Source organism: Strongylocentrotus purpuratus, unplaced genomic scaffold (genome assembly GCF_000002235.5).
Source record: "Strongylocentrotus purpuratus isolate Spur 01 unplaced genomic scaffold, Spur_5.0 spur5_contig_825, whole genome shotgun sequence".
NCBI classification, from domain to species: domain Eukaryota; kingdom Metazoa; phylum Echinodermata; class Echinoidea; order Camarodonta; family Strongylocentrotidae; genus Strongylocentrotus; species Strongylocentrotus purpuratus.
Genome location: NW_022145530.1, coordinates 556,340 through 575,908, shown reverse-complemented (window position 1 = coordinate 575,908; position 19,569 = coordinate 556,340). Strand labels below are relative to the sequence as shown.

Below are 19,569 nucleotides of genomic sequence, written 5' to 3'. Positions count from 1 at the left end.
TACTTTTTTTTTAAATTGATATAATAAGCAAAATTTGCAGTAAAATTATCAATTTTTGTTTTTAAAATATATTAAAAATTTGAATTATTATTTAATTATCTAATAAAAATGTTGCATTTTTTTTCATGAATAACACAATATAACTTTAAATACATTTCACTGATGAGATCTATTTTCGTTTCCTAAACAACGGCGACGCTGATAAATCTTGGACCTTGGAAAATTTTTGATAAAAATCACACATCTTGGTATCCTCTTAACATAAAATGCCTCCAAAAAAGGGAAAGGGCAAGGGCAAAGGCAAGGGGAAGAAGCCAGAAGGAGAAAGTGGACCCGTTGAACTGCCGGAACCAACAGAGAAGGAACTGCTTTTGAAGAAGGAGTGAGTTGATCAGTTTGGTCCATACATTCTGCGGGGGAGTGTCGGGCAGGCAGGTTGCCGTCGCAGCTCAGGCCGTTTACTTTGTAGCAGATTCCGTCATCTCAACTAGATTTGGGTCTAGTCTACTTTTGATGTTAAACCTGGAAGATTGTCTTATTCCATTGCTTTTGTGATCTGGTAATTGTGCATGATACTGTATTGATACATTCTAACTAGATCTAGATCTAGACTAATTCATTATTTTCTATCCATTTTTTAAAATCAGATTGGAAACACTGACTGATGAACTTGCCAGCCTCAAGAAAAAAGTTGAAGAACTGTATCCTTTATTTCATCATCATCATCATGATACGAGGAGAGGTAGATCCTGTAATCCTTTGTCACTTCTTCAGGGTTGGTTATGTTCTAGAGGTTAACTCATTGCACTTGCGCAGGTTTAGGACGGTTTTGATCATATCAAATTAACTTAATTCGAATCGCTCAGACCACCAGTGCTTATCCAGTCTCAATTTGTTCTAATGTTTTTTAATTGAATAGCTAATTGATACTGAAAGTTGTTATGACTACAGCTAGGTAAAGTGGGTGGGTGCAAAATATGTTTATTTCATTCTCACAGTATTCTCCTTGTTTAACATCTCATGCAACAATAAATACACATTGAGTAAAGCCCCTCACAAGTGTTGGGAGCCCAACAAGTTTGATGGCAAAATTTCACTTAAATTATATCATAATGGGAAAGACGATATCATTTAAGACACTATCATTTAAGACACTTTTCTCCAAGGATTTTCAAAACAAATGTGTTTGAAGTTGAATATTGATGAAAGAATATTTAAGAAATGATGTATTCTTTTATCAATATTAATTTTATCAACATTTTTTATTTTTTTTTTTTTTGGGGGGGGGGGAATCTTTGCTGAAGTGTGTCTTAAATGACATCCTCCTTCACAATATGATACAATTAAATTGAAATTTTGCCATCAAATTTTTGGCGATGAATTTGGGGCTCCCAACACTTTAGAGGGGCTTAACTCTCTTTTGCCTAATAGACAAGCAAGCTAACTAGTTCAATTAATGTGTTTTATAAAGTATAATTTGGGCCATTAGCCTTGCAATATATCTTTACAAAAACAATGTTAGAATTAATAAAAAAAATAGTATTTTCAGTATTGATTATTGGCAGGGAACCTGAAAATAAAAAGTAGAAATTATGATGGGTCCCTCTTAAGATAGAACACTATTTATATAGCATTCACAGCCAGATTGTATCACTATTATCCTTAATGAGATTCAACAAAGCCGAGGGGAAAATGAATGGTTACAGCAAGAAGCACAACAAACTAGGATTGAAAGTGTGAGTATTCCATAATATTTACCCCATAGACATAGTATTTGCATCCATTGCAATGAGACAGAGAGGGAGGGAGGGAGAGAGGGAGGGAGGGAGGGAGAGAGGGAGGGAGGGAGGGAGGAGGGATAGAAGGGGATTAAAAGATATATATTCAGATGTGTTACAAAAGAATAGTAAAGGAGAGAGAATGAAGAGGTTAATAATCTCCTTTTTGAGAAATTCCATTCATTGTTGGCTCTTTGCCATAAAATATTAATAGTTGTACCAGTATTTCAAATCAAGAAATGGAATGAACAATGTATATACAACAAAGACGATTTTGGGGTTGATATTAATTTGTGTTGGCTGTTGCAAAACCTAGTACATGGTTGATATCAGAAAGGTGTTCTGACATCATTTGATTCAGATTTATTTCTTCAAAAATATGATACAGGGTTAGGATTACAATAAGGTTTTAGATTAGGGTTCATTTCCAGACAGTTTTTTTTGCATACTAAACAAAATGTCTGATTTTCCTCTCTTGAATCTTTCAGCACGAGTACATGTCATACATGGCCAAGAAGGCTCACAAGCGCCAGTCTACTATTGTAACTCTGAGTGATCAAAATCAGCAGGAAATCAGAAACATTCAGGAAGAAGTGGAGAAGATGCTCAAAGAGTTTGAAGAGAAGAAACATGGTAAGGTGTACATTCCAATTTGCATTAGTTTTTTTTTGTTATTGATGACATGTTGAGGTGTTGAGCTTATGTTAGGTAACATGAGTAATATGGTGTGTATCTCAAATGCTATTGTAATCTTTGATTATCTTTTTCATTTTTGTTATCTGTACCCTCATTACCATTGTTACAATTCACCATTTCAGCTATTCTATACACAGGGAATCATTTTATTTTTCTCTTTCTTTCAGAATTACAAGATGTTCTAATGGCAAGAGAGGCTGAGCTAGCAAAGACAAGGAAAGAATTGGAAGAGTTAGATGATTTTAAGGTGAGCAAACGCAGCAAAGTATTTTTTTTCTTCTTTCTTTCTCTTTAATTTGTAGTTTCTCTCATTCTTGCTTTTTTAATATTTGTTTAAACAATCCAGTCAGAGGCTCAGAACCCAAATTCCAGTTTGTGTGTTCTTAAAAAACACTTTCTAATGAAAAAAGGTAGAGATTACTGAGTAGACAAACACATTTAGAGGAAATATGCATTGGAAATGAAAGGAAACTTTTAAATTAGTATGCAGTCACAAAGACATTCATTATCACCCCTACAGGGCCTTCTTGTAAAACAGTGTTGCAATCACTGATGAAGCCATCCTGATTTTATTTACAAATACCTGTTATGAATATTAAAAAAAATATATATATATAATCAGCTGTATTTTGCGGTAGTACAAAGTACATAAAGTTTTATAAAAAGAAAGTGATTGTGAGATAAAAATGTCAGATTTACTAATTTGATGAGGATAAGACAATTAATCCATTTAGCTGTCTTAAATAAAACCAATCTTTTTTTTAAACTCACATATTGTCACTTATTTGTAGAATAGATTTGTACAAGAGATTAATGAAACAGTCAATTAAATGGTAATTGCCATCTAAATGACGAGTTATAAGTTAACAATTATTGCCAGTGACGATTCATAGCAAGCATTTATCTGTAAAGACCCCTCTTTTGTTTCCATTATAATGTGTTTCTCATTGAAACCACTGTTAAATAAAACTATACTTAAAGGCTACAATGTCATCAAAACAAAACACTTTTTATGTCTCTCTTGAATCTTCTTTATATATCTACAAGTTTTACTGAAACTTCCTTGAATCAATATCAAACAATCCTATGCTAATGATATTAAGCTAATAATATATCCTTTCATCATAAAATATATCTTCTTATATTAAAGTTTCATTATCCCTCTTTGCCTTTTACCAAACAATTGCAGAAATTACAACAGGAGCAAGTGAACAAGATCCGAGAGCTAGAGAAGGAAGTATTGAGGATGCGAGGGCAGCATACAGAAACTATTCAGAAACTCAAGACACAGTTTCTAACGGAGAAGAAACACTTTCAGGCCGATTCAGAGTCTAGGATCCAGATAGTGGCTAGACAGGCAAATAAGGTAAATAGACATAGCGCATTGAGATTTCAATTGCTCTTGACAATGTGTTGTAGAAAATCTGTAAAGTTTATTATTGGATGAGACAGTTGGATGAAAAACAGTATGAAAAAAGGCTCAAAGTTAACATATTTTCATGTTTAACACAAAACTTCTAATGCAAACATGTGCAGAATGTTAATTCTTTGGGTTACGAATGTTAATCTCTGTCTCCTTTTGTTATATTTTTGTTATATAGGCATATATTTACCCTATTGTTTACGGGAACGAAGTAGTTCCTCTATAAATCCTATGGCAATTAAAGAATTAATTTGTCCGTGGGTTAAAGGAGGTTGATACGTACGACAGTACTGTTCATGCTCACCTTAGCTTCGCAGGGCCAGCTGATTATACAATTTTTTTTATTGTATATTTCTTTCTTTTTTCCAATGTATTTTTAATGTTTTTGCTAGAATTAAAATAAACAAATTGAATGGAATTTACTTGAACAATACAAGGAAGTCCTGGCATTGCACAGTTTCGGTGCACACAAACATTACTGCTTAACATCCTTAAGCATTTGAAAACTATTAAAGCATCATTCACTTAATGGAAAAATGTGGCAACAAGCAAGTCTCTTAATATTATGTATATGAAGCTCCTTGTAGTTTTTTCCGATTGGGTCCACACAAGTCTTTGACCATGAAAACCCTGATTACAGGTCTTCTTCCATGTTTTATTGTGCATCCATAGGAGGCCATGCATTGCCTGGGCGAGCACACCACCAAGATCAAGGACGAAAACCGCAAGCTCCGCCATGAACTCCTCAACCTGATCCACAGGTCAAGGGCGCTGCACGGCCACAAGGAAGAACTGGAGAAGCAGCAACGAGACCTGATACGGGAGCAGCAGTACGCAGCGGACCTCAAGAGACTCAAAGGCACCAGGCAGCACAAGGTCCTTAAGTCGTTCGGGATGCTGGACGATGAGGAGTCCCCGGAGAAGACGGCCTCCAGATAGCTTTGGAGGAGGGGATTTCCCGGACCCAAGGAACTTGAAGAACACTGCATCAAGAAGACTTTTGAGGGACTGGATCACAAAGACAATCAAAGGATAGACAGGATTGGACACTAGCAGGGGTTGGTCCACAAGGGCCACTGAGGTTTAACTCTGATGGCCCAGACCTTTTGATTTTAACAGGAACCCCATGTTCACAGATGTTTAATGTGGACCCCTTGTCATGGTGGGTCCCTGTGGTTGAATGTTGCAAAGTCTACCTTTGAAGATGCAGACCGACTGTGAATACATTTTAAGTGTTTCCATACCATAGGAAATTGCAAGTTTTTGGTATAAATATTGGGCCATTGCTTATTTCCATGGACCACGCCCTTTCTGCAAATCAATCCCTCTCTCTCTCTCTCTCTCTCTTCCCACATTATCAGAAGTTACCTGGTAATGTTGAATTCAGAATTTGAATTCCAAGTATGGTTGTTATAATTTGGGCATAGAGAAATTGTTAAGGGTGCTTTTCAGCAGCCCTTTGTATAGATTGCTAAATCATTTTCTCTTATCTCTCCCATTTTTCTACTCCCCTCATCTATCTCTTGCATCACTCACACTCATTTCTATTGTATGTTTTTCCTCTTTTTTTTTCTCTTTTTTCCTTTTTATAAAATTAAATGTTAATCTATAATAGGATTGTAATATATATATATGAGCCCATGTCGTACCCTGTATGTGCTACTTATTAGATATTAAATGCACATGTATCAAATCTCAAACAGTCCACAATTCTTTTTTATTATATTCATTAACAAAAGCATATGAATCTCAATACATGAGGTATTTGTTTTGCTTTGGTATATTGCAGACTTCACCCAAACAAAAATGAAATGAAGATTGTTGATTTCAAAGTAGTAACTTTAATTGAGCTGTTGATTTTCTTGTTCAGCAACATAACAAAAGGTTAAATAAAGATAATAGCTGTTTATCTTTCAACACAAATTAGAAAACAATACATGTTTACCAACTTAAAATGGTAGAAAACACAAACAATGAGAAGTGAAACTGTAATACTGACAATGTCTAGAAACAAAATCTTGAAACATTAAAAGAAAGGCACCATGTTTATACATGTATAATGTAATTCAACATACTAGAATCGTGTCCTAGCACGAACGAGGTATAGGTTACGAACCATATGTCCTTCAAAAGAAGGGTAGGCGAGTTTGATTGCACCCATTGGTCTATCGTCAAGATATCAGAATGATAAAGTTATAATCATAATAATATCATCTGTTGAGAGCAAGAAGGATGTCAACTGTTGAGTTTTATGAGTTAGTGCCCTTCTACCTCTCAGCATACCATCTTGAAAACACTTGGTATCGGGGTAGGCTTGCTGATGAACCATTTCAATTTGGGTTATTTTACGACTATCATGAAATTAAATATGGATGGTTTTTGTTCTGAAACAATGCAACCTTGTGTTAGAAGTTTTTTTTTCTCTCTATTGGATAGCCCAAATAACCAATGCAATATATGCAAGTCAAGCTCACCCAGGTTTAAATGATTGAAATTTTATTTATGACACTTCTTGAAAAGATTTTATGGCATGAGAGGGACTAAGAGGATATATATATATATATATATATATATATATATATATATTGTTAATGTATTGTACAGAATCCGTCCTAACTTGCTCTTCAATTCTTTACACAAATTCGTATTTTTTTCATGAATTGATGCTATATTAATTTTGTTGTACATGAACAATAAATGATGTTTATGAATACATCTATATTGAATTAGAATACGTGATGAACAGATGTATTATTTATTGGAATGATCGCCATTTTCATACTGAATTATAATTCTTCTTTGATAAAAGTAAAAAATCCTCCAAAAGTATAAATGAGAAAAGTTTTGTCAAATACATACCTACACATTCATTAAGTAAGCAACATCTTATGCACTGCATAACAAAACCTTTCCCAATTCCTTCCACATGGCATCTCGATTGACGAGAACTCAACTTTTATCTTGAAAGTTGGTCAGGGTAAGTCATGTGTCATGATCATAGTCATACTACCACAGTAACACCTGTTACAAATTACACATACATTATTACGATGCATCTTTCTTCATTCAGGTATAAAAAAAAGTGTTCAGTGCTTTTACATCTCAGATGCATTTTCTTTCTTTGGCGGTCATCAACATATGAAAAAATAAATGTACTTTCCTTTCATATAATTAACAAAAGCTGCTTAGTAACATAATAATACTCTACAACGTCCATAGAGACAAAAAGTGCTTCAAACACAAACAATCAACAAACAAAACATGATTTACATTCTCTCGAATCTACTTTAACAAAACATACTTTGGTTTTCAAAATGCTGTTAGCACCATGTGCTAAATGGCATTCATAGTAATACCGTTTCAGGGATATGACAGTGAAAACTCATGACCTGTTAAAAAGCTGGTCTTCCAAACCCATTCTCCCTGGGCATGTTGCAAGGCTATTTCACTCGTTTGGCACCAACAAATTTATGTCAAGAACCCTGCTACATGTTTTACCTTAGTCACACCGCCAAACCAACTCAAGACTGACTCCAAACTGACTAGCCGTTTTGGGCCATTGGGAAGTAATGTAATAGTTTGTTCATTCTGTAGTTAGTCTGGTGTTTGTCTTGTTGGTGTGACTGAGGTACTATGACTAGAGTGAAGCAATCATTATGACAAACATAACTACTAATAATCCTCATTTGCCTGACTCTAAATCTTAACCTAACATTCCTGCCTTGCTTGAATGTTAATACAACCAACATTTTACTGTCACTGGCTGAATTGACAGTATGCCACTCAGTTTATGCATAGTATTTGTTTTCCTTTGGCATCAAGGTGATATAAGTTATTTCTCTTCCGTCTACTAATACTGTTACAGTTGTAATATCAGCCTCTTATACAAAACATTCCTGAAAGTCTTTTACCCTTCTTCACTAGTTAAGTGTTTAATTGGAATTCAAGGCACTGAATGACTGGAAATCGTATATACCTTGTTATAAGACTAAAATAGGCCATTTCTGTGTTGGGTAAATTGAATGAAATGTGTAAGTGCTTGGTCACAAAATATACATTCACCTTTTTTTATAGTTATTGTACAGTCTAACCGGTCTATTAAGGGCACCCGAGACAAACAGAAAAAGTGGCCACTATAGACAGGTGGCCTTTCTACACAGGATCTTAAACACACATTTTATCTTGAAGGAGATACGATTCATGGCCACTATAGACCAATGGCCTTTATAGAGAGGTGGCCACGAGGAAAGGTTTGACTGTAGTTAGATGCATATAACATTACATTAAGTGTACACATACTCGTGTCAGACAAACAATTAAAGTTTGTCTGCTGAAATGATAAATGATGTACGGGTATTCACTCTGCAGTCTGACAACACACCATACCTTTCAGTCGATGGAGTCCATCTACTCTACCAGAGAGTTCAGGGTCTTGATCTCTTTAGCGTACCCAAACCTGCAACAACAGATGAGAAATAAAGCTTTATAGGCATCGTTTAACAATGTTAAATCTGAGATGCATGGCCCTACGTGTTACCAGTGTCTGTGATATTGTGTAATTTTTAAGCCCTAAAAGTATTGCGCTTCAAAATGATCATGAAGTGCCTCAAAAATGTAAAAATCTTTGAGTGACCAGTTATACCATACTCATTTTCCTCAATAGACTATAAGTGTTATAAAAATCGTTAGGAAAACAAATTTTTGAATTTCGATTTCCAATCATAAATATCTTGATAATCAGATAGGCGATCAGCTTGTAAAAGTCATGGGGTTCCTGACTGACCTGAAGTTTAATAATTATCATTGCAGCATGAGCTAAATCCAGGATTTTGTTTCAGAATCTGAGACAAAGTTACCAAATCCCTTTAAACACAATGTCTCGTTCTGGTAGTAAAAGAGAAAATTGTAATGAAACTTGTATACATCACCCCTGAGCCAAATTTAAACCCCCTCCCCCTCCCCTCCCCTTACCCCTCCATGCCCCACCCTGATTATCTTGGTCTTGGAGTCATCCCACACTTACTCTATAGGTGTCTCTAGAATGAGAGGAATGTTATCAAAGCGAGGATCGTTCATCAGACGTCTGAACCCCTCCAATCCAATCTTTCCTTTTCCAATGTTCTCATGACGATCTAGGTGACATCCGACCGCTCCTAATGGATGATATGAAAACATAATACAAGAAAATAAATATCTGTAAATAGGTGTAAAATCATACAAAATGGCATGTTTATGTTGATGAACTACAGCGAATAAATTTTGCAACAAATCTGGTGCTTTTTGTTCAAATGTCAACCTCAGAATAGTGACCTGTAGGGGTATGGTAAAACAACTACTATTCGGGTAATATGATCAGAATGCAGTGTTTTGTTCTTCTGAACCTTTTTTGGACCTACCACACATTACTGAAATCGCCTCACCATTACCCTCAGTAGATTTAAATTTGGCTTATTTCATCAGTGAACACTCCCCCCCCCCCCCCCATGCCCTCCTCCTTTAAAATTGAAGAGTATTGTCTCGTACTTCACTTGTTGTAAACAAAATTGACTTTGGTATACAGTGTAAAACACATTTACCGTTGACATAGACCGAGATATCTCAGGCACCATCATCAATATAAGTCAAATCAAAGAAATCTGACAAATAGAATTGGAAAGGGAGGGGGGAGGGGAGTGTTACAGAAGTAACACATGAACTATGACCTTACCTTTTGAATCATTGAGATGGACACCCTTCAGGTACTGGAAGCCAATTACTCTCTCAAACTCTGCCATCATTTTCTTGTAACCAGACTCTGTTGACAAGTCATATCCTGTTTTAAAAAAATGAAATCAGAAGAAAACCAAGGAAATGACAGTTAGAAGCTGCACAGCAAATAATCTGCACTAATCAAATTCCCAAGTGACATCCTCCACCAAAGACTAACCCACCTAACCTAGCCCTAACGTAAGGACCACTTGCAACCATCACAGTATCAATGTATCTTTGAAGCATATAAAGCCAGACTAATTTTCAAAATCACTACTTTGCATTGGGAAGGCACAAGATTTGGGGAGAAGCGAAAAATAAGATGCAGGAAAGAAAAGAAAGATCAAGAATACACAAGATAAAACAAATGGAGAAGTAGAAATTTAAAAAACACATGGAGCAAATGCAAATCAAAAGTAAATTAAGTAGGATTCCAAAATGAATATAACAGTCAAACCTGCTTTAGTGACCATCTGTCTACAACAAGCACATTTTTTGTTTCCCTTGAAAATGGTTTCTCAATGAAACATGTACTAAAGGCACATGTTTACAAAGACCACCTGTCTACAAAGACCACTTTTTGTGTTTCCCTTGGGCGGTCGCTATAGACAGGTTTGACTGTATTGTATTTATCATCTTACCTGCTGCAAATGCATGACATGTATCCAGACACACCCCTATTCTGCTCTTATCCTTGACCCGGTCGATGATTCCCCGCAGCTCCTCAAAATCACCACCGATCGTATGACCTTGACGACTCATGTTCTCTATCACTGCAATCAAGGTATCAAGGGTTATATGTATGCTAAATACTCATTGGCTCAAATTAACAAAGGTTTAATGAAAACCATGGACTAAAATAAGTGTAAATAAGAGTAAAATCATTCATAAGCATATCATTGGACATAAGGACACACGCATTATCGACTATATGCTTTAATTTGAAGGTTTAAAAAGTGGGTTAAGATAACCACTTATGTTAATTTGGGTCTTTGTGTCCCTAAGATGATCAAGAAGTTTAAAAGGGAAGTAATTTCCAAAAATCAAAAGGGAAAAGGTGAACAGATTGATAAAGTTTGAGAGAGAACTGATGGAAAGTTTGAGAGAAAACTGATGGAAAGTTTGAGAAAAATCTGATGGAAATTTTCAAAGTTGTAATTCATGAAATACAAATTGGCAACTCTATGATTACCCTTACATGCAGCTCTCCACAAATTCTTTTTTTGTTCTTCCTGATTTGAGAAATCTTTTACCTAATTTTTCATGACTGGAATAAACAGAGCTCATAGTCCATTAAGTTTATTAATTACCGTGATAGAACCAAAACTCTAGAGCGGAACTTTACATCATAATGTGGTACAAATGATATACAGGTACATTGATTTCCTTTGCAAAAGTATGACTAAGAATTCATACACAACTACACTGGACTTAGTACATTGTATGGTACCAAAATTAGTTCAAATGTTGGATTAATTTACCAAAGAAATTATAACAATATCAAATCAACATAACATAACATAGCATACATGTACCTGCAGTAACTCCAGACGTCTTTGCAAGGGCCATATTGATGCTTTCACCGATCTTGTCAAGACATTCTTCAATCGTGATGTCTCCACACGTTGATCCTGTCACAATTAAACCAATCATTCAAGAAAAAAATAAGACACCTTCAACCAAAGTTTGCCTAGAGGTAGACCTTTTTATTCAGAGCCATCAGACAATACGGACCATGCTGTAAACAGATTGTATTTTATCTGTTATAGACAGGGCACTGTTGTAAATATGGTCTTGGATTAAAACCAGAGGCATTTGGCACGTGCTTATACTCTTTAAATATACATATCCAGATGCAGGACTAGGCAACAATATAGATGTACAGGTACCAAGGTACAAAGGAACATGTATGCATGGGTGCCGATTCCTGTCTGGCAGGAGTCTTACCCTCCTAAATTTCAAAATTGTAAGAAAGGTCTAATCATTGCCTATAGTACCTAAAGATCTCAATCTAGACCCCCTACACGGAGTCCTGCCAATAACAGTTGCCTCTCTAAAGTGCACTTAACGCTATGCACAATGCACTGCTGAGAATCGCACTCTTAAGAATGCTTTAATTCTACAGGAAAATATTATATGTATTTTAATAGAGAAAAAAGTGGGATGGTCTTAATAAATGAATCACACATGACTGCGTCACACAAACATTACTTGATTAGGATCCAGGAGTGAGCAGTGTCTGTAATAACTGCCATCCTAATTGAAAAGTGCATCTGGGTGGTGTCTCACAAAACCGTCATTAATTAGTACAAGTTCACCGACATCCCTTTGAAATGCGTGTATTAAGTTTAACACACGTTTCAAAGGGATGTCGGTGAACTTGTATTAATGGCGGTTTCATGAAAAGCTGCCCTGATGACTACCTGGATGGAAGTTGTAGAGGGTGAGACCTAGCTTCTGACAGCGACTCAGCTCATCCACCAAGGAGTCTCTGCTCTTGGACAACGTTGCAGGATTGGGTGAGCCACAGTTCAGAAGGTAGGAGCCATGGGGTAGAATCAGGTGAGGAGGGTAGCCATGTTTGATGCAGGCTTCCTGGAACCTTGCAGCGTTGTCGTCCTCGAGGGGCTTGGCCTGCCATTGGCGCTGAGAACGGAGGAAGAGGGCAAAGGACTTCGCACCAATGGACACGGCATCACTGACGGCATTCCACAGTCCACCTTTGGGATGAAGAGGAAGGAAAGATTCAAGTATAAAGTCAGAATAAGTGACATAACTACAAACGTCTTATAAGTGGCATTTTAGACAAGGCTCCAAACTTAGCTTTTTAAGTAGTGGTACAGATTGTATACACAAGTCCTGTATTAGAATGTTGAAGTTCTGGGTACCTAGATAGAATTTTAGGTGTCTGTTCAACACGAGCACTGTTTTACAGTTTACAAACCAGAAATACCTCTCTGATGATGTCTAATGCCAATCATAAATGGGCAATCAAGATGTTTTAGGAACAAACTCTTTGCAGTGGTGTACTGATGAACTATGGGAGGGCATTACAAGACAAGGAGCCCAAGAAGACAGGTGAATACTATGTCATAGCAATATTGAAACCATAGTTTCAGAGATCCTATACAAATAACCCATAAACATGAAATCAAAACGAGGAGTTGCCATTTTTTAAATACCTGCAATACTACAATGCGCTCCAACACACTTCCCTAGATTAGTAGTGTCACAACCATCTGTAACTGTAAAGGTCTTTGAGAGTTCTGGCAAGGGTTCAGTTTTGGTGTCATTAATGCCCAAATTTGCAGAACCTGATTTGGACATTGCTTTCTTTCCCTTGGCAGTTTTCTTTTTCAGTCCTTGGTTTTTTGTTGAGTCCACTTTCATCTCTACATCATTTGACATTTGAGCCTTGTCTTCCTTTTCCCCCGTCAAGGTTTTCTTAGTTCTTCTTGGTCGTTTGATTGGCAAGCTTTGCTCAACAACTTCCTTCTCTTCTTCTTCTAAGAGAGGTTCAGGCTCAAGTTTAGCTTCTTCAGCTACCTTTGGCATTGATGCTTCAGACGATGCCTTTCCCCTGGTCTGGGAAATGCTGCCCTCATAGGCCTTCCCCTTCCCACCTTGTCCTTTCCCTTGTCCTTTCCCTCGCAAACCCCTCTTAGCTTCTGATGGCAACAGTTCTACCTTTGACTGGAGGACCTCGTCACTAGATGGATCACTCTGGGTATCCATCGGCTCTTCTGGCGTCAAAACAGGATCGGTATTTTGGTGGAGCTCTTCCACTTCCGTTACACCACCCCTCTTTCTCCCTTTCCTTCCTCCTTTGGCTTTGGACGTTGAAGCTTCATTTTGGCCTTCCTCTGCATCCATGCCACCCTCTTCCATCACCTTCTTCCCACGCAATCTTGTTGTCATGGTAACCTCTGTCTTGACTTCAACAGCAGGCTTCTTCTTTTTTGCTGGCACCCTCTTTGATTCATTCTTGGACACACTCCCAGAAGCCCCACTGCTCTGATCTGCTGGCGGATCCTGGTTCTCTGATGAACCTGCTCCACCCTTTCTACGGAGTCTCATTCTGGTGGTTGGTGCTGACGAAGACATTTTGATTTGGATCTGAAAGTTTAGTAAATAAAAACATACTAAACAAAGTTCTTAAATTATTTTTTTTTATCTTAAACCATTCATACAACACAGTGCCCCAGCAAATAGTCTAAGTCGCATGTAGACGACAAAGATAAGAACTTTCAAAAAGAGAAGAAATAAAAAGAAGATAAAAAAAAGGGGGAAAAGTATGAGTAGGAAATGGGGAAAAGGAGTAAGAAAGGGGGAAAAGAAGGAGTAAGGAAAGGGGGAGGAGGAGAAGGAGGAGGAATAGATGCTAACAGGATAGGGAAAAGAAAGAGAAAGACGAAGAAGGAGAATGGGGAGGAGAAGGAGGAGGAATAGAAGCTAATAGAAGGATAAGGAAAAGAAGGAGGAAGATGAAGAGAAGAAGGAGAAGGAGGAGAAGGAGGAGGAGGAGGAAGAGGAGAAGGATGAGGAGAAGGATGAGAAGGATGAGGAGGAAGGGAGGAAGAAGGGAGGAGGAAGAAGGGAGGAGGAAGAAGGGAGGAGGAAGAAGAAGGGAGGGGAAAAGTTCGAGAGTGAGAGAGGGGTGAAATAAACCGTATCCCGACACCTAGTACCCCCTGGATATCCACCCCCCCCCCGATAACCACCCCAAGTCAACTACCCCCTAGGACAACTGCACCCTCTAGGACGACTACCCCCAAGGACAACTACCCTCCCCCCCAGACAATTACCCCCCCCCCCCCCCGCCCCCAGACAACTACCCCCTAGGACAACTAGTCCCTAGGACAACTACCCCTGGGCAACTACCCCCTGACAACTACCCCCTAGGATAGTTGTCCCGGGGGTAGTTGTCCTAGAGGATGGTTGTCGTACGGGGTAGTTGTCTGGGGGTAGTTGTCTGGATGGTAGTTGTCCTAGGGGGTAGTTGTCCTAGGGGGTAGTTGTCCTGGGGGTAGTTGTCTGGGGGATAGTTGTCCTAGGAGTAGTTGTCCTAGGGGGTAGATGTCCGGTTGTTGTTGTTTGGCGGGTAGTCGTCCTACAGGGTGGTTGCCCTAGGGGGTAGTTGACTATAGGGGTGGTTGACTATAGGGGGGAGGGGGCCCGGGAGGGGGGTGGTTGTCCGGGGGGGGGGGGGGGGGGGGGGGGGGGGGGGGGGGAGGGGTGGATGTCCAGGGAGTAGGTGTCCTATAAAAAAATAAATTATCAAGTATAACAGTGTACTAGTTTATGATATATGATAAGATGTCTACAGTTAGTATTATGAATATTATTAGTAATACACTGATACAGTGCAGTGTACAGGCTACAGACAAGCATAATTATACGAGATGCTTTTGTTTTGACTTGACTTTGAAGTTACCAAAATATAAAAAGTCTCACGTTACCGCATTTAAACCGGCATTTGTACATAAAAGGAGGCTTAGTTTAGAAGTAGGCATACATTACCAGAATTCCGATTTCCTACACGGCTATGCAACAGCAAAAAGTTGACTGGCAGGCGTCGTGATTAAGATATTACAGATTTGCCCCACCACCAGATTCAGAGAGCGGATCGCAGCGGGGCAGGACGGGCACCTCTAGCTAGCTCTAGTGGTAGTAGCGATATAGCGGGATATTGTGGCTGGTTGAATTATGCGTGCAGTGTCATTCGTCCCGATCCCGCACGTGCTGTTGATTCTCTGTATGGGCCCTGGTAAATTTATGACACGCCTTTTGTAACGATTTCGACATTTCATTTCATTTCCAACAAAATAAATAAAGTACATGGGATTGCATTGTACATAGTCAAAAAATGAAACTTAACAATATATTTGTAATTGGGTTGGTCATGGATGAGGGGAATGCTGAAAAGCTGGGCTTGCAGATTGCAGTCCCCTACTTTTATTATAGTTGCAAAAATAGTATATCAATAAAACTTATCGGCCATAGGTTTGGGGTTTGGGGTATGCGGGGGCAGAGGTGGCCCTCCCGGGGGCATGAAGGGGCGATGTGCACAGTGTCCCCAATTTTTCAAGTACCCCAAAAGTGTCCCTTTTTACATACGAAAAGTGCCCCTTTAACTTTGTAAGAACTGCCCCTTTTTACATGGGAATGGTGCCCCTATTTCATTATAAAATGCCCCTCCCCTTTTTACCTCTGATAACTGCCCCTTTTTTGGACACGTGTACCTTTTCCTTTGTCAATTTTCCCTTTTTTCCTTTTCAATTATTTTCAATTTTCCATTCTCATAAGCGCCTTTATTAGCCTAAGTGCCCCGTTTCAGCTACGAGGAGTGCCCCTTTACACTTTTGATGAGTGCCCCCTTCACCTCTGATAAATGCCCTTGTCAAATCTGAGAGGTGCCCCTTTTCCTTTGACAAGTGCCCCTTTCCTCATCTAACACGTGCCCCTTTTCCTTGTGAAAGAGCCCCGTTAAAAAAAATAAGAGCGCCTTCCCTTCTTATAAATGCCCCTTTTCATTCAAAAAAGGCAAATTTTCCTTTATTATAAGTGCCACATTTCATATCTGGTCAGTGCCCCCTTTTCAGGTGCGATATGTGCCCCTTTTCACCTCTGGTAATTTCCCTTTTAACAATGATACGTGCCCCATTTCCGTGAAGAAATGCCCATACCCATTCTCATAAGTGCATTTTTTCATCCCTGGTGAGAGTGCCTCTTTCCAGGTATAAGAAGTGCCTCATTTTTACCTCAGTCTGTTAATTACCCTTTGTACTTTGACACGTACTCCTTTATTTTCTAATAAGTGTCTTAATTCATCCCTCGCCTGGCTGGCAGAAGAGCGTTAGCTCGAATTTCAGGTAAAAAAATGAAGCGCTTAGCAGAAGGGCGTTAGCACTAAATCGCCTCAAACTTTTAACTGACTTATTTCCGAGAAAAAAATGTGACCGTGTTCTGTTATAACATTTTCTAGTCTTAAAAGTTTTAAAACCATTTTCGTGACGGAAATCAGTTTAAATAGGTTATAAAACAAATTTTTAAATGCGAATAATACTAGAAAAGTAGTTTTCGAGTCGCTCGCGCGCAAACGCCCTTTTGCCAGCCGGGCGACGGTTTCCCCTTTTCCTCTCATCATTAAACGTGCCCTTAATTTAAACCGATTAAGAGCAATTCTCCCCAAAGCTCCGCTCGCTACGCTCGCTCGCATTTATAAATGATATAATTATGTTACTTATCAAAGTTAATTTCAGTCTTTCGTTACAAGAATGTGCTTTTAACCCCATCAGGATTGTGTTTTTCCTCTTTATAAGATGTAATTTTTCGCACTGCGACCTGACAAATCTTAAACATTTTCTTCGCTCGCAAATGAATATTCAGACATCACACCCGACTGCAAGGTACAATGCTTAACAGCTTAAGCAATATATTGTTTACTACAAAGTACACTATGCTAAAGCAATATATTTTATGATGTATAAAGAGAAAGAAAAGTATTGAAATCATCCCTGATAATGTAATTACAATGTAGGGGTAAATACCAATGTCTAAAAAATAAATATTTTCGCTTTGAGATTTCCCATCGTAGGCGCCCTTTTCCTCAAAAAGTGTCCTTTTGATGATGCCCCCCCCCCCCCCACTTTGGAAGTCGCTCGAGAGTCTCCCTAGCCCAGGGGTGTTGATAGAGGAATGTATGGGGAACTGACACCTCAAAAAGACTTTTTTTAAAAATGCTAACCTTTTTTGTTTGTATTCCTCTTCTAGTTCTAACGTACTTAAGCCTTCTCGATCTTCCCGGTCAAGTCCCCATTTCTTTTTGCCTGCTTTCTTACAAGGGGGTGAAAATATATTGGCAATTTGGTATCTGGTCCAACTTGACCAAAGAACGCTCTAAGAAGAAAAATAAAATTAAAGGGGGCCTTGGAACGGGGGTGTACACGTAACGCCCACACCCACTTAAAGGAACTCGACCTAAGAAGGAAATAATAAATTATAAGATATAAATAAACGTTGTCTATCGTGTTGTCCTAAATTGATTCAATTAACTATAATGCTGATTCGTTTCCTTTTGATCTTCATTTCAAATAGTCTCTTTTAAAGATACTATGTCCCTTTTGCAGCCAACATCAAATTCTGTAGAACTTTGCAGGAATTATGAATATGTCATGTATGTCATGTGTGAAATTTAAACGCAAGCAGTGTCCTAATATTCAATTTACTTGCTAGACTTCACTGTCAGACACTATTGAGTGACTGACTGGCTTTTTTTTTTCCTTCTTTGGTAATTACATACATAAAATGAGCTATAAAGGGTACATGAGCAGTTGTCTATATCAAAAACCCAATTCTTGTAATGGCCAAAATTAAACTTAAAATTAAACGGGGTAGGTGGTTATATACAGCCCGCGGAAAGTGTTCTGCCCCCCCCCCCTCCCCCTCAGCTGTAAAAGAAAATACCCATCCGTTGACTGTATTTTTTTTTTTGAACGTTATTTTATTGTTCATTCAATGCACAAGGAATAATAACAGTATGGTAATATATACATAATTTGTCATAATATTATAAGATATTGGAGTCACACTATTTTAACATAAATGAAATATATATTAACAAATATTCAATTGTTACATCTCAAACTATTACAAATGCATAACAAACCATATGTTTAGTTATACGTTTAGTTACTAATTATCACAGAAACATAACAAAATTATTATTCAGTTATAAGTATTACTCATTTATAACAATATACTATGTTATGCACTGAATGAAAAATATTTCCAAAAAAGAGTCTCACGCACAGACAGACACACGCACACACACACGCTCACATACTCAGACACACATACAATCTTACCTATCCCCTCCATACCCAAAGTTTCTCAAACTCCACAAATCCCCCGACCCCCCCCCCCCCCCCTCCCCCACCAACCTCCCTTCCCGAACACAGCCACATCTACACAGTCGTTGGAAATCCAGTCTCCTGAATGCAAAGTCTCGATACTATGGTATTCAATTTATAAACCCTTGATGATCGCACGTTTTAGGTCTTAAGTTTATAGAATGATGCAGGACCTCCATTTAATGAATATATGAACAGAATAGTTTGCCCCCTTCTAGAACTAAAAATTAATTCACTCGCGGCTCCTCAATAAACCTTGTAATTGCAGTAAAATATTGATGTAGACCGATTGCAAACAATCAGCAACAGATTGGCCATTTTTTGAAGGCCCCGCCCCACCCCCCTGGATCCGTCACTCAACTACCCCTAGGACAACTACCCCCTATTAGATTCAGATTCAGATTAATTTTATTGGTCCATTTGGGAATTCAGTTGTTGGAATTACGTAACGCACATGAACAATATACAATAGACAACTACCCCCCCTAGGGCAACCACCCTCTAGGACGACTACCCCCGGGACAACTCCCCCCCGGATAACTACCCCCTAGGTCAACTACCCCCCAAACAACTACCGCCTATAGGATAGTTGACCGGGGGTAGTTGTCCTAGAGGATGATTGTCGTAGGGGGTAGTTGTCTGGGGGTAGTTGTCCGGGGAGTAGTTGTCCTAGGGGTAGTTGTCTGGGGGTAGTTGTCCTGTGTAGTTTACTGCGGAAAGGGGGGGGGGGGTAGTTGTCCCAGGGTTAGTTGTCCTCGATGATGGTTGCCCTAGTGGGTAGTTGTCCTAGTGGGTGGTTGACTGGGGTGGTTATCCAAGGGCGGATGTCCAGGGGGTAGGTGTCCTAGAACCCGTGTTGATACAAACTATAGGTTAACGCTATCTACGGTGAAGGTTATATAAATTTGTGCAAGTTAACAAGATGGAAGGGGAAGATGTGCCATGGAGATGGAAAGCATAACAGTTTTCAACCTACTTGTACTAGTCTACTACAACACTATTCTTTTGCTCT

The 19,569-nt window shown here is 38.5% G+C and overlaps 2 protein-coding genes across 2 annotated transcripts; one reads left to right on the top strand and one right to left on the bottom strand.

The window, feature by feature from the left end:
- Positions 1-173: 173 nt before the first annotated feature.
- LOC592721 (coiled-coil domain-containing protein 166) lies at positions 174-6,629 on the top strand. The gene is made up of 7 exons (XM_030982555.1): positions 174-382; positions 648-701; positions 1,682-1,736; positions 2,267-2,411; positions 2,642-2,721; positions 3,664-3,840; positions 4,570-6,629. The coding sequence occupies exons 1-7, from the start codon at positions 267-269 to the stop codon at positions 4,834-4,836; spliced, it is 894 nt and encodes a 297-aa protein (XP_030838415.1). The 5' UTR covers positions 174-266; the 3' UTR covers positions 4,837-6,629.
- Positions 6,630-8,035: 1,406 nt separating this feature from the next.
- Positions 8,036-15,419, bottom strand: LOC592745 (DNA-(apurinic or apyrimidinic site) lyase). The gene is made up of 8 exons (XM_030982548.1): positions 15,166-15,419; positions 12,828-13,761; positions 12,069-12,365; positions 11,181-11,276; positions 10,287-10,418; positions 9,605-9,709; positions 8,921-9,050; positions 8,036-8,353 (listed from the first exon to the last, which is right to left on the bottom strand). Exons 2-8 carry the CDS (start codon positions 13,747-13,749, stop codon positions 8,305-8,307), a joined length of 1,731 nt encoding a protein of 576 aa, XP_030838408.1. The 5' UTR covers positions 13,750-13,761; positions 15,166-15,419; the 3' UTR covers positions 8,036-8,304.
- Between the last annotated feature and the right edge of the window lie 4,150 nt (positions 15,420-19,569).

Bases quoted from the DNA above. Each gene is read 5' to 3' on its own strand.
- LOC592745 (XM_030982548.1), bottom strand. From the start codon at position 13,749: ATGTCTTCGTCAGCACCAACCACCAGAATGAGACTCCGTAGAAAGGGT. The intron at 11,277-12,068 runs GTAGTCATCAGG...TAATTGTGACAG, and splicing joins CCTCTACAACTTCCATCCAG to GATCAACGTGTGGAGACATC. The intron at 10,419-11,180 runs GTACATGTATGC...CCTTGATTGCAG, and splicing joins GACGTCTGGAGTTACTGCAG to TGATAGAGAACATGAGTCGT.
- LOC592721 (XM_030982555.1), top strand. From the start codon at position 267: ATGCCTCCAAAAAAGGGAAAGGGCAAGGGCAAAGGCAAGGGGAAGAAG. The intron at 1,737-2,266 runs GTGAGTATTCCA...TGAATCTTTCAG, and splicing joins AACAAACTAGGATTGAAAGT to CACGAGTACATGTCATACAT. The intron at 2,412-2,641 runs GTAAGGTGTACA...TCTTTCTTTCAG, and splicing joins GTTTGAAGAGAAGAAACATG to AATTACAAGATGTTCTAATG.